The sequence below is a fragment of the Periplaneta americana genome, chromosome 14 (assembly GCF_040183065.1).
Source record: "Periplaneta americana isolate PAMFEO1 chromosome 14, P.americana_PAMFEO1_priV1, whole genome shotgun sequence".
Taxonomy (NCBI): Eukaryota; Metazoa; Arthropoda; class Insecta; order Blattodea; family Blattidae; genus Periplaneta; species Periplaneta americana.
In genome coordinates, this window is record NC_091130.1 from 93,702,889 (window position 1) to 93,718,867 (window position 15,979).

Consider the following 15,979-nt stretch of genomic DNA (forward strand, 5'->3'; position numbering starts at 1 on the left):
TTTAATACACTCAACAATAAGTGCACGAACACTGGAAACAACTAATTATATATAAGGGGGAGACACTTACAGATGATGAACAAATAGCAAACGCCTTCAACAAGACTTTTAATATGGTGGTGGAACCAAGTAACCACAATAGTAGAAATATCAAGGACAATTTCAAAACCTCTGCTAGAGATATTTTTGAAGACGAATTCAACCTCAAAGAACTTAAACAGGCCATTTCGCAACTAAAAGTGAAAGAGAATCCAGAACCAGACAGAATGTCAGGCGAAATGATCAAACATCTGGGTCCAATTGCCCTTAGGACCTGTTTAGATATGTTCATTCTCATTTGGAAGACGTCAGTGCCAGCACTTTGGAGGAAGGGCATGATTGTTCCACTCCTAAAGGCAAATAAAGCACCTAACGATTTGGGAAACTGCCATCCAATCTCCCTCACTAGCATTTTGGCTAAAGTAATGGAAAGAATGGTTTGTAACCTGCTAACATCGTATCTCGAAACTCAAAATTTATTAGTGCAGGAGCAAGCTGACTTCAGGAAATACCAGTCAACCTCTCAACAGGTGACCTGGGTAACTCAAGGAATTAAGGACTGTTTGGAAAGGAAACATACAGTATTTACTGTCTAAGTTGATTTTAACAGCGCCTATGACAATGTACTTAGGTTAAAACTACTAAAAAAGATGGTAGATTTAGGCATACATAACAGTATGTTAAAATGGAATGACAACTTTCTAATGCAAAGATTTTCTGTGACAAAATTTGATAACTAGAGACGAGAATTCCATGCAAATGCATATTTTTATAGGAACATAGAACATAGCTCAAACTTAGTACTTACCCATTTCATTACTTTACAGTTCCAAATATGTGTAGTTTTTCCATGCATATTTGCATGTTTTGGCCTTTTTGGGAATAAAAACATGCATAATGCATATTTAAGCAATTTTTAGCTTAATAATGCATAACAACAATACAACAATACCAACCTAAAGGCAAAAGAGGTGTCGGACGTCCTAGGAAGAGGTAGAACTGAATAAAATGTGAAGGCGGAACAGGCACTAAGCCTAAACCATGAAGTGAAGATGATGATGATGATAATGATAATGCATATTGTTGTTGTTCCTGCAATAACTCCTATGTGCAAATTATACAATTTTTCAGCAGGAGGAAAAAACACATTTATTCATCCTTTGGCAGCCTTACATAGGGGACTGTAAATTCTTACATTTTCGAAACAAAGAAATATAATTATATCTAGGAGATTTTATTATTTGCTGTATCACTATTTAAGTTATTTAATAGGCAAAAATCTGAAAATAGATAAATATGTCACATAGGAGTTATTGTAGGAACAACGACGATATAATATACATTATATTCAGTTTAAATGCATGTTTTAATGGTATTGAGTGGGCACCTCGGTTTATCGATTTTTATGTCCCTTGTTTTAGCTTCAGGAATCAGGAATGAAGAAGAAAAAAGCTAAATAACGGAAAAATGAAGTAAAATGTTACGATTTTCACAATAAGATGTTAGAGGACCTTTTCCTGGATGGAAGTTCACCTTTGCAACACTTACCCGAGGATCATCTATACACTGCATGTCATAAATGGATTTATTACGTTGGATATTTTGAGAATAGTAGAGAGGAAATATAGGGAGTTCAAGGAAAATGCCGACAAATAATTTAAATCAAAAAGCACTCTCTTTCAGAGAGGTTGTAAATTTTCTCCCTTTTCCAGTACTACAGTAGTAACAATTTATATTCTTCTAAAATTGGAATCATTCGCTAAACTGTGTTTGCAATGTGTGAACCTCGTAAGTGGTTAATGTGTTTGTTTATTCTGTTTGCATGTGTTAGTGTGGTTCTAATATACTTCCAATTAAAGAGTCCAAAAGTGTACTCTTTGCACAGTGGATTAAAGGGAAGGAGTTTTTAGATCAGATCGGGATGTCGTATTTTGCGGTTGTTGCAGTAAAGAGTTAAGCAGTGCTATTCTGTTTTCGAATATTTTATATGGCAGTTGTTCTTTGTAAAAAATTACAAAACTTCTTTAAAATAATTAATTAAATTATGATGTCCGTTTTTAAATCATATCTAGGTAACCATAAGGTCTAGTATAATTTCAGATGAAATGTACTAAAAAATTTCAAGTCAACCAGCATGTAGCATCTACTTCCCAAATTGTAAGAATACAAAAAAGGAAAAATATCTGCAAAGAATTCCATAGATCCCTCAGTTATGCCCATGGGAAAGTGGTTATAACTGCGAGAAACAAATTGAACAGGATCATTAATGCTAACCCGGATGACGGATTCTTTTGTTGAGTGAAAGTTATTTGTGACGAAAACTTGAATGAAGAATTTGACCTGACACTGTCACAAATATGTTCATTCAAGTTTAAACCCATAACTTCTTGTGATGTAGAGAGGTCATTCTCTATTTACAAAAACATATTGACTTACAAGTGCAGAACCTCACAGAAACCAATTTAGAAATGTTGTTAGGTTGTTAACTGTGCAAAAATAGGTTAAGTGAAAATAACATTTGGGACAAAAATTAAAGTGCATATTTTAATGTATTTTTTGCTTGATCGGTGCATATTTCATAGTTTGATAGTGCATGAATGTATGCATATTTTGGGATTTTATAGTACATGTAATTCTCGTCTCTATTAATAACCATATATCCAAATATTGTCAAACACACTGAGGGGTGGCACAAGGATCAATTTCAAGCCCTTCTCTTTTTAATATATTGTAAATGACTTACCATCAGAATTAACTGAAGTACATAATATTAATTGTGCATTGTTCCCTGATGATCTTATAATTTGGAATCAGCATCACATAAAAGCCATAAGAGTTTATCACAACAAATGAATCAGACTCTAGTTAAATTATCAGAATGGTGTTCAAGAAACGAAATGATAATTAACATGTCCAAAACAAAGTATCAAATATTTACTCTGTGCCACACTAAACCGGAAGTGAGCCTGAAAGTCGGTGATATGATAATTGAAGATACTGACTCCTACACCTATTTGGGTGAAACTCTTTACTCCAAACTTACTTGGTGGGAACACATTAAATGCATTGTGGAGAAGGCTGAACAGAGATTAACTGTATTAAAGAGGCTGGCAGGAAGTAAATGGGGATCATCAATAAGTACCTTAAACACTACATACAGGACATACATCAAGCCAGTTCTTCTATATGGAAGTGAAGCCCTTATAACTGCAAATCAGACAAATCTGACAGACTTAGAGTACAGAATCAAGCCTTGAGATTAATAACAGGCATAATATGGTCTAATCCAATTGCAGCTATGCAAATAGTAACAAACAATATTCCCCTTCAGCTACAAATTGAGAAACAAAGTCTCACCCATTTTGAGAAATTACGCCAACTCCCTAACAATGATTATTGAAGAACTTATAAAAATGTAGAATGCAAACTTAAAACTCAGTCTGGTTTTATCCAAGAAATCAAGAAATTACAAACTAAGTATAATAGTCCTACCTGAGATAAAGTTGAGCTACTTACACAACCAACACAACCACTCTCACTGCCGGAAATTAGACGTCAAGAAGAGCTAGTAGAACATATTACTGTCAAATGCAACATTACCCCTCCAATACTGAAACAACTAGCACTTGAAACCATACATATGCGATATCCCACCCCTAAGTGGTTATATATTTACACAGATGGATCTCTCCTAGACAAAAATGCAAATGCTGGGGCAGGAATCTACAGTGATATCTTCAGTTTCTATATCACACTGGGTCCATTAGCAATGCACTATGATGGAGAATTGCATGCAATTAACACTGCCCTTCAACAACTCATGAGCCACATTAACAAATTCACAAAAGTTGTGATACTCACGAATTCCAAGGCAAAAAAGATCACTGCACCCTGAAAATGCTAAAATAAGAGAATTACACACCCTTGCAAAATTAATTCAAGCATTACATAAGGAAATTGTAATCCAATGGATACCAGCACATTGCCAAATTGCAGGAAATGAAGCAGGTGACCTTGCAAGAAAAGGAACAACCATTAAACATACAACTAATCCTAAATTATCCTTCCAGAATGCTAAAATCTGGATCAAACACAAAGTCTATCAATCCTGCAGGACAAGACATTCTGAAGATAAGGAGAACAAATCCTGGAGCATACTGTTGAAGGACAAATCTATCATTTCTGATCTACCTCGAAAGAAATCTGTGGTACTGTTTCGCCTCACTACTGATCATGACTGCTTGGCCTCACACCTGCATAGGATCAGTACATTCCCTATGCCACACTGTACTCTCTGCTTGGACGTGAATTCCATCATGAATAAAGATCACTTACTGTAGTGTCCAGCGATTACGAAGATTAATGCTGATACAGCATCTCAGCTTACAAATTACTACTGGGATGCCCGTAGGAGAATGGAGGAAATCCAAGTTCCATAAGCATTGGCAACAGCAAGTAAGTAAGGAGATAGGTTTGGAAGTGAATCCTGTAAAGACAAAGTGTATGATTGTCTCGTGACCAGAATATTGTACGAAATGGAAATATAAAAATTGGAAATTTATTCTTTGAAGAGGTGGAAAAATTCAAATATCTTGGAGCAACAGTAACAAATATAAATTATACTCAGGAGGAAATTAAAAGCAGAATAAATATGGGAAATGTCTGTTATTATTCGGTTGAGAAGCTTTTATCATTAAAAATTTGAAAGTTACAATTTATAAAACAATTATATTACCAGTTATTCTGTATGGTTGTGAAACTTGGACTGTCACTTTGAGAGAGGAGTAGAGGTTAAGGGATGTTTGAAAATAATGTGCTTAGGAAAATATTTGGGGCTAAGAGGGATGAAGTTACAGAAGAATGGAGAAAGGTACACAGTGCAGAACTGCATGCATTTTATTCTTCACCTGACATAATTAGGAATATTAAATCCAGACATTTGAGATGAGCAGGGCATATAGCATGTATGGGCAAATCCAGAAATACATACAAAGTGTTAGTTGGGAGGACAGAGGGGGAAAAAGACCTTTGGGGAGGCCGAGACGTAGATGGGAGGATAATATTAAAATGGATTTGAGGGAGGTGGGATATGATTGTAGAGATTGGATTAATCTTGCTCAGGATAGGGACCGATGGTGGGCAATGGCAATGAACCTCCGGGTTCCTTAAAAGCCATAAGTAAATAGATAATGGTTTTGAAGTTCAAATATCACATCTATAAGCATGAATGATCCTCGACTAGTTTATCAACTAAACATACCATTTTCTGTTTCACTTTATGACGTGATTAAATATCCAGCATATTTTTCTGTAAGATTTTAGCATCCTTAATTGGATATAGCATTTCAGCATTGTTGTACCTTTTCATGAAAATATGAATGGCCTGTAAACTGAATGTTTCTTCATTCAGCACAAGTTGTTTCTTACAGTCGTCATGTGTCAGTGTACTACAGACCCATCCTGCTACATAATGGTGGCTGTAGGCCTATGCAGGATCTAAATTTTGAATATGTACAGCCTTAGACATAAAAATGACCAGTCTCCTCTAGCATAAATTTATATCGAAATCCACTTTGGGTGGAGTCTGGTTCACATGAATAGGGAAATGATGTTTATTTGGCACTTAATTTACCACTTGAATATATCTTTGTTATGTATTAATTATAACACTTGATCTATAAACAGTTAGAAAAATCAACACACAAAGAAACAAAATAATGGAAAAACAGAGCGAAGTCTTGCATAATAAATTCGCTTGTGTGTAAACCTAAGCTCTAACGCAGGCATGCCAAAACCCTGCACATTGTGCAGTAGTCTCTGTGCGATGTGCACTTTCTATTCCCGTACCTGGAGGGAGTGAATTGCCTTGGAGGGAAATGCGACAGGGCTATACAGACCTGCAACCAGCATATCAGCTTTTCTTTCAGTAACGCAGTTTCAGTACGGGTATTGATTTGGATGTGTCTGTGAATGAGTTATGATAAATAAAGTGAGGAGTTCAGAGATAACAAAGAAGAGAAATTACGAATCATATAACATAATTGTTATAATGTTTTCCTCAGCCAACAATAATTATTTAAAAATGAAAGGCTTTCATTAGCCCATGTCGAGGTAATAGTCTTGTGACAGTTTAGATCAGATTAGTAAAGTTCTCAAAATATGATATTGCCAGCGCTTATTTCTTAATCAGTACTCTCACGGCAAAACGAACTTGACAATGTCGTTGTTTTGGAGTCTGTACTAACAATCAATGGTTAGACGACTTATGACTCTCATTTCATAAGCTGGTAAGTGATGAGAATATAGTGAGGAGTACATATGAGGCTCTTGAGGTTGTAAGGAGTGAAGAAAGCAACTATTTGCAAGGCGGAAAAATTTTCTGGAAAAATATATAATGGCAAATTTTCCATCTCACGTCACTATATTATGTAATATACTTACATTAATAAACCTTTAAACCTGACATAAATAGACTATCGTCGCTTCACAGCTTGTGAACTACACGTTTAATTTCTTTCAGTAACACTTCCAACTTGTCAGTACATGCTCTCAACGTTTTCCAAATAAACTATATGTGAATTTAAATTCTAAGCTTAATTTATATCATTTATTAATATTAATTTATATTGACATGCAGCAAGGAAATTATTTCAGTGTAAAAACTTCAAAATGTCCTACTGCATGTAATTAATTGGGAGTATAATATTTTCAACATTTGTGTGCCAGTAGTCCCAATAAATAATAATGCTCGACGAACAATAAAAGAGTAGGATTTATTACTTTAAAATAATTAGTACCTACTACGTAAAATGAAATACTTGTTCGTTTTTTGTTGTTTCGAAATTACTGCAATATTTTTTCTTCAAGTGTTATATAAAAATCATATTAATAAATTATGCTTTACAAACAACTACTTTGTGAAGTATAATTGAGTAAGCCTAAAGATTCTTGTATTACAATTGTCAAGTATAGACACTGATAATAACCATGTTTTTTCCTTCTGCTAAGTGTGTTTATAATGTTCAAATGCCTATTTAATCAAACCCTAGAATTGCAGAATAAATTATTGTACACCCCTCCAGCTAAGAAAGGGTAAGAGCAATGCTCGAATGATGCAGTCTGTACAGACCGGCGATTCGCACACAAAACTGTACATTTAAAGTCTGATTTCTGGCATGCCTGCTCTAACGGAATCAAACGACGTCTTCTGAAGGGGACTTAGGTTATGACAGCCGAGCTTGTTTTTTTTTTTATACAATGGTACACTATCTTTAACTCCTGAAAGATCGAACTGATTACGATTATTAATATCTATTTGGGATAACATTATTCACATCCTTTGACCTAAGAATAGAAAAGAGGTTTTCGACACATTCTTGAGAGAGTTGTTGAGTAATGAGAAAGTAGAAATTGTATTTTTCCGTATTTGTCTTAGTCCACTGATATTCAAGAACCAGCCTTTTATACAGGTGGCAAGCTTCTGTTTTTGTTTAAGAACATTAGTTCCTTAAAATATTTTATTTTTTCTAAAAATTTCCACTGGGGAGAATTCTGTTTGAATGCCTTACGAAACATCTTGGGACCATTCAGCTTGTTGGAATTAAATGTATCAATCTTCTCTAGAAGTATGGCTGTAGGTAATGCTGCAGAGGATATAGAGTTTAAGGATACATGTGTCATGATTCTTTGGCTTATGGAATGGCTTGTAACTTGAGCTGCCAGACAAACACGCATTGGTGAAAATGGTGGCAAAATTACGTATTTTTATTTCAGTTTTGGTGCTAACCATGGATTCATATTTTGTCAATTATATAAAACTGTTTAACATAATCCCATGACATACTTTCTCCCTTATACTGGATACCATACACTTTGAAGTTATTGCGAACAGATGTTAGGAGATGTGGTGCATCTAAAAAGTCCTACACTTGTTTGCCATCTAATTCAGTGAAAGGCTTTTTGATGAATAGTGTAGTTTTAAATTATATGACCCTTGACTGAAGCCTTAGGAATGATATCATTTGCCCTAATTTTCCTTAAAGTGTCAACCATGATATTTTTAAGTGTTTCTCCATCCATATCATCTTTTGTGAAAAAATAATTGTAGCCTGCTTGTAGGTTTTCTTAGTTCCTCGTATCATTACCAACAATGCTTGGTTGGCAAGTTTTTTGTTTTAATTTTCATTTACATGGTTTGTCAGTGATTGCACCAACATTGCCTAAGTGTGGAATTCCTTCAAATAAATCAGCTAAGTTTTCAGTGACATCTCGTCAAATGTCATGGAAACCACATGTCTGCTAATGGCATTAGATTTGATATCAGTTTCATCATTTTCAGGATGTAATTTATTTCTGGTTTGATCGAAAGATTTTGTAGTCACTAGAGCCTGGATTTCCATGCAAATGCAGGTTTTTATATAAGCTTGTTACACTTCTCAAACTTTGCAAATATTCATTTTATGGTTTATCGATCCAAATAAGCGTATTTTTTCTATGCATGTTTGCATGTTTTAGCTTTCTTTGGGAGTAGATTCATGCATAATGCATATTATGAAGATTTTAGATTTAATAGGAAATATTTAGACTTTCATATAGTAAGTTATAATATGTACTTTTTTATGGCTTTAGTGCATAGCCCTATATTATGTTAACTTGCGTAATCGTGCATTTTATGAATATTGCTTCATAGGATCTGGTATTTCTACTTTATTTGTCTATTTAGAAAAAAAAAATAAAAGAAAGGTACCACCAATATGATTTTGTGGCTCCTACCTGACATAATGCTGCAAAGTTAGAATGTCGTGGGTTCGATTTTCGATGGATCATGGTCATGTGGAAATGCAAAAGACTTACAATTCGATCTCACTTTGTCTCAAATTTCCTCACTTAAGTTTGCAATTATCACTTTTTGTGACGTAGAAAGATCATTTTCTGTGTTCAAGAACATGCTAGAGATAAACACATGAGCTTAAGTGAAGAACATGTTTAGAAATTAGTTTTAGTAGACTACATTGTTTCAAAATAAAATATAAATGTAACATATGTAGAAATCAATTTTGATGCTACACATTTTTACAGTTTTTTCGCTTCATTATGCATGTTTTGTCATATTATAGTGCACGAATGCATGCATGTTTCAAGATTTGTTAGTGCATGGAAATCCAGGCTCTAGTAAGCTCCTACATAGGGATCTTATAGCTGGTAAACAAACATGTTTCTTCAGAAATTTGATGCCATTTGTAAAAATAATAAATTTCCAGAGCAAAGTTGTATGGCTAGAAAAGCATGAAGTTAAATTTTTCGTTTAGACTGTGTCCTTAGGCCTACATTAGTTTGATGGCCTACAGTTCTGGCATCCTGTTTCAGATCTGACTCTCCTAGTTGAGATACAGAAACTTCATGCGCACAAATAATGCAGTTAGCCTTATAGCAATTTCCAATAACGAGTTTAACCCACATGTATGACTATTCACAACATGCTTAGTAATCGTTTATTTATTTTTTTATTTTTTTGGAGTTGTCTGAAGAATATTTTTGTCAGAATCTGATATTTTATCATTTGATGTCAATGATTAATAGAGATAACTCAACACTGAAAATAGCAACTTTCACATACACGACTTACTTTCTTTTTCTCTGTGACTGAGTTGCAGATTACTGCTAGATGCCACTAAATACTTCTTCCGGTCGAAACAGGTGAAACTAGCGCTAGAATCCTGACAGCCTGTCATATTGACATAACTCAATTGGTCAAACAGAAGGGATAATGTTAACACAAAGATTATAGCTGCACTAGAATGCACTAGTTTCAGCCAAGTGTGAATGTTTTTAGATGACGAAACTTTGAAAAATGACAACTGCTGATACTTTATGGGACAGTGCCTTACAATAAGTGACGCAAAATTTTTCTTCATTGTTTGGTACGCTCTTTTAACACTTGTATAATCACTGATTATCAATAACTTCGTTACTGTGTTAATATTATATAATTAAAAATACCTGGCTGACTAGTTTCGAAAGATGAAACTCCCATACAGTACGGGACAGATGGCAACCCTAGCAGCAATTGTTCTTCCCCTGACACATATATGATTGTTGTATCCTGTATATAAAATTACATTATAACAGGAAATTCTGGGGTTGGCAGGATGAGGAGGGCAGGAAATGCCTTGTGCCCCCAATATCAAACATATGCCTATATTAGCTTATAACATTTATACAAAAATTAGGGTAAGTGAAATTTGCTGTAATATTTAAGTGTGTCTTTAGTTAGCAACACCCTTACTATATCCAAGCATTTTTTTTAAACTATTGAATGATGTTCCCATGGAATTTTGTTTTAGACATCCCTTAAATTTTGATGGCCCGCAACTTTGGGCATCCCTAGAAAATGACACGAGCATAAGAAAATTTTGAGTTTTTCAAGTACTGTGGCTCGAATATATGGATTACAGGTCATTTTTTTTTTTTAAGTTTATTTATACATGCTTTAAACATCTGTGGTTATATCGCATGTTGGGATTTGTGTGTATACCAGTAGGCTATCGTTTAGTTCCTGTTCCTATTGTGTGTTGTAAGTGGCTTGTGTTCAAGTAACTGATTTTAGATTTTGATTAATTTTTATGATATAGATGATTGAGGTGGTGATGAATCATGGTATGTAAATTTCCAATTCAGCATTTGCCTTTGTGACAGAGGGAAACCATGAAAAATCCAAGTCAGATTGGCTGGCCATGGAGTTTGAACCCGGGACCTCCTGAATACGAATCACAAATGCTACCGTCTGCGCATACTCACTCGGTATCAAAATATTTAAATGGAATAGTAACTGTACTACTAAAATTACTCGGTGTGTGTAGTTAATATTAATAAAATAGGCTATTGGAGTCTGTTTCTATACTCACTTTCTGTATCAGTTCTTTCAGAGTCATCACACTGTTGAGAAATCTGTTTCAGTACACAATTTTTTTTGGGACTACACCTACAAGGACTTGTCATTCTTTAAAGAAATGTTGACTTGGCATATTTCATCAAACTGATACCGAAGGAGAAAATAAAATAATTTCATAAAATTGTGACACAGGAACTTTCAAGTGCATTAATGAAATAATCATTATTTATAATACTGTATCACATTTACCCCTGACTTGGTAAGTTTGGGTTTTTAAAATTTGTTTTGGGAATATGATCTGAACACACTGATAGTTTTTATTCAGGTGTTCGGTACCAAGCTTTTTAAACATTGTATCCAAATCCTATCATTTACGTTTATGTAGCCATTGCAGATAAAATTTGCAGTAATCTGATGCTTGTAATACTTGAGGGGTGTTCTGCAAGGTATGTGTAAGAAGTGGGTGTTTGGCAGGAAGTAAAAGTAACATTGTTTTCATTAACAAAGAAAGGCCTTTGCAAATCTGCGTTTTTGAATTAGTATTATTGATAGTTTATATGTATAAGTTTCATATATTATTCGTCAAAATCTCGGTACTGAATTTGTTGTTTTGATACATTAATTGTGGCGACTAAATCGAAGTATGTGTACATACCTTGTTATGGCAGAGCATCCCTCAATTGGTAAGGACATGTGAACAACAATGAAACTTCATTTGATAAAACCTTGAAATTTTCAATACTTTTTCACTTCTATTCATTTATTATATTAAAACAAAACTAGTATTTTATTGTTCTAGCAACACAAAGCCGAAAGCAAGCCTACTAAATAATTTTTGTGACTAATGTTTCATGATTCCTTGGAGATCGAAAATACGATTTGGAGCAGTTTGTAATGTCGTGAATGCCAAAATTGACTGAATTTGGCTTTTTGCCTGACATATATATGTTGTGTTTTGCATAAGCTACCATCCTGTAAAAAAGAATATTCGAAGCCTGACTATAAGCCTGTGTTTTTTAATCATACAAAATATGTTTATTTCAATACTCTTATATTGCAAACTTATGTAATTTTTCCTGAACAATTTATTTCATTGGGCGTGGAATGTTTGTCAATTCAGATCTTCAATTGTAGCAGTTATAAATAGCACATATCAATCATGACATTTTAACTTCTCACTAATTAATAAAACTGTACTGCAAGAGGAGCAGTAATCTACATTACAGTTAATTACAGCTTCATCAATGGATTTCATCACAGTTTTCGCCTAGATAGTGCCGTTAGCACTCAGAACTGCTAGATGACTAGTATTATTGTAATAAGATATTTGACTATGCTTGCTAAACCTCGCACTTTACCACTGCAGTCAATTTTTATAGAATAGCTTATAGTCATAAATTTTACTACCATAGCGATACATTGCTTCTCTTTTGTTTGACATGGCTCGTTATGGTCCAGTCACTAGTTGTGAACATAGTCTGTGCAGGTGTATCACAAGGATTGTCCACTTGTTCTGTAACCTTTTTATATATAATATATTTCCTGTTGTTGGATAGTTGAAATGGAAAATAGTGTATGGTAATGTTTGAATACATGGCACTTTAATCCTTGTTATGCATTTCAATGTTTCTCTTTTCTGCCACTAAGTGCGCAAGAAACGTTTTGATGCATTTCTCTTTTCCACCGTTAGGATCGCAAGAAGTTCCACCAGAGCCAAAAGAACGAAATTTTTTTATATAATTATTTGTCTTGGTATGGTGTTGATTTAAGTGTTAATTAATCGATCATATTGTGAGTTTTATTTGTAACAACAATGTAATTTATTCGTCACAACAATAATTCCTTTCTACAATACACCTTAAACGCTCTCGTCAACAATTGGATCTTCACTCACACAGTATTCGTTATAGCACTCCACCGACGACAATGACAATTGACTTGGACTATTACGCACAACAATGAACTGTTAATCTTAACTAATATTTACAAAGCACTATTTACAAATCAGAACTACCAGTTCTCAGTTCACAGTTCTTCTATCTCAGTCACTCGAGTTCACGGTATCTCGAACCTCAGACCTTCAGAGACAGTTCACTGTACTCGAACTCGGGTCCCTCCAACTGCGGTCCACTGCACTCGAACTCAGGTCCCTCCAACTGCGGTCCACTGCACTCGAACTCAGGCCTTCGGATGCTGACGCAGATGCGGACGCACACTCGAGTCGAACTCCGGCTGGCTTGCTTGCTCTGGCTTTCTCACTGACTGAATAACTGAAAACTCTGAAACTGCTGTCGTTCCTTCGCGACCGTAATTTATAACCACAGTGACGTAACATCGAAGGTTCCACGCGTCTCTAGAGATGGCATTCCAGAGAAATCCAGAGCCCTCTCCTCTCTACCAGCACCAGATGCGCGCGCAAACTCATCGCGTTACGTAATACACCCTCTCTCTTCTCTCCACCGCGCGACGTCACTCAATGTTCCGTGGAGCCTGTGCGATCTGCTTTCTTGCGGGACGCTGGTCGTGAGTTCGAATCTCACGTCGCTGTCACAATATATTGTGTGTGACATGTTATTGACATGTTAGCAATGTACTGTAATACTAATTTTTACTCCATTTGTATTGTATTTTTTGTTTAGGGAATATTTTTGTCAAAAAAAGAGACAAGTGTTTGTAAAAGAGAAGTATTTCCCTGGACCAAAAATACAAATTCATGCATTTGACAATGGTGGACATTTTGTGCTCTCCTAACGTGAATAAAAAGACTCATCTTGCATGCCTGTTGGTAGAAATAAGAATTAAGGAGCAGGTAAACAAATTATAAACACATGTCACAGTGCCATGAGTTCAAACTATATTTTATGTTACCATTAAGTTAACACATTAGAATACCGAGCAATCCCTTTTGCAGGTATTTCGGGTCCCAGAAACAGCAACTGTGTTGTTGAGGTAGGTGTTATTTTAATTACATTTTTGTAGTTTACATGTATTTTCATGTTATATGTATAGGCCTAATGTTGTGTATTTGTATTATATATTTTGTGATATCTAAGGAGGATCAGCATTTATTTATAACAAGACTCTTATGTCTTAATAAATATTTTGGCAGGCTAGAGGAATCAAAAATTAATTGCAAGTAAAATAGCAACAATTAAGATTAAACAATTCTTTCATATAAGAAATACCCACTGCAGACTTTTATAAACAAGTCTCAATATTTGTTAGTATGATCAATTTTGTGTTCTTTAATTTCAGTGGAGGTATCAAGTTCTCAGATCTCTCAGCAGAAGAAGGTAAGTGTTTATAAAGGAATTGACAGTTACTTGCACGTTTAGTGATGGAAAATACAGTTTTTATTGTGTCGGTACTGATTTAAGTACAAGTATTCTTTATGAAAGCTACACTAAAGGAAGTACACTATTTTTTTTTTTTTTTTTTTAATTTTTGTTTCAGTGGCTTTTCTGAAAACACGTGGTTTTACTTAGCGGCCACAAATACTTTTAACATAGAAATCGTTTCTTAGTTAGCTGTATATTTATATACACATATGGACTATGCTATATTCTCTGCAGAAGCTCCTCCCTTGTCTCTCCTTCATGCAGGTCTTCTTCGCCTATGTCTCATTCCTTTCCCTACCACCTTCATGAATACGTAACTTCAGTAGGCTACTCAGTTACATATTATGTCATAATGGGGTGTTTTTATACCATCTATTTCTTGCATTTCTACTATGACAAGAGGTCTGGGATAGGGTTATCAGATGAAAAAAATGAAAAACAGGACATTTTATTTGAAAAAGCAGGATTTTCCACAAGAAAGCAAGGCATGATAACACATGATGTGATACTTATTTTCAATATCATATATATTAACACATTCACTGCCGGGCATTTAAAGGACTAGCCTTTTAACTGAACCGGGGATTTTAAACTTGACATATGTTTAGCAGTGGTGTTAAATCGACTATGGTTGACGCTGGCAATTTTACACGTTCGAACCAAAATCGACATAAGTCGACTTTGGCCGTGAATGTGTTAAGGTAAATTGGTAGTCTTAATGTAGCCTGCAATAAAATTGATGCAGTATTGTTAATAATCGTTAATTAGATGTTAACTGTACAGGTTATAAGTAAGTTTAACCAATTTCCTATTCGTTTGTACTTCTGTGATGCAATTTGTTTGAACTTGTATTTCTCTGATGCAATTTGTTTGAGCAAAGAATCTTGTCATCCTAAGTGATTATTTTATATTAAAAATAATATTGAGAGTTTTTAAAAGTTTATCATGATCATCCCAGCTGGTCAGTTGAAATGGCAAAATTAAGAATTAAAGTTGGTAACCCTTAATTTGAAGAATCAGCTGATAGTCTCCATTTCAACAACCTGTATTGAAATGAATGTAGATCTGTATGTTACTACCGTGTCTAAATTTAATAATTTTCGGTAAGTAAATGAGCTATAATGCTATTAAAATAAAACGAATATGATATTCCCAATGTAAGATCTGCAAAAAAAAAAAAAAAAAAAAAAAAACTTCTTGAGGAAGTTATGGTAACATCTTCCCCGAAATCTAGGTTATGCTATCATTTTTTATTAGTTATTTTACGATTATCAACTGCTATGGTTATTTAGTGTCTGATGAGATGAAGGTGATAATGCCAGTGAAATGAGTCCAGGATCCAGCACCGAAAGTTACTCAGCATTTGCTCTTGATGGGTTGAGGTAAAACCTTGCAAAAATCCTCAACCAGGTAACTTGCCCCAACCTGGGCCCACTGGTTTCATGGTCAGACATGCTTATCATCATTTTTATCATTGGCTTCCTCCTTTCTGTCTTCATATAATTATAATTTTTTGTTAATTTACGGGAAATCCAATGTCACGGATGTTACATGGTGTAGATGTTCGATATTTGGAGGTAAATTTATTTTATTGTTCATAATTTTTTTTTTTTTGTAAAATGGATACTATTGTACGGTGATTATATTTATTTAGTCCTCTGTACTTGGCTGGAATTCACAGCAACTTCAAGAGCCAAACGTCATTCATCAT

The 15,979-nt window shown here is 34.6% G+C and overlaps 1 protein-coding gene across 5 annotated transcripts in view; it reads left to right on the forward strand.

Moving 5' to 3' along the window:
• Nucleotides 1-15,979, forward strand: part of Ttd14 (TRPL translocation defect 14) — a 315,039-nt gene that overhangs the window by 39,858 nt on the left and 259,202 nt on the right. For all 5 annotated transcript variants that reach the window (XR_011335927.1, XM_069845769.1, XM_069845766.1 and 2 more), the window contains 2 exons: nucleotides 13,842-13,879; nucleotides 14,186-14,223. Coding sequence is in view for 3 of the 5 variants with exons in the window: in XM_069845766.1 (XP_069701867.1) it covers nucleotides 13,842-13,879; nucleotides 14,186-14,223 (76 nt within the window). In the remaining 2 variants the exon portion in view is untranslated. The remainder of the gene's footprint in view (nucleotides 1-13,841; nucleotides 13,880-14,185; nucleotides 14,224-15,979) is intronic.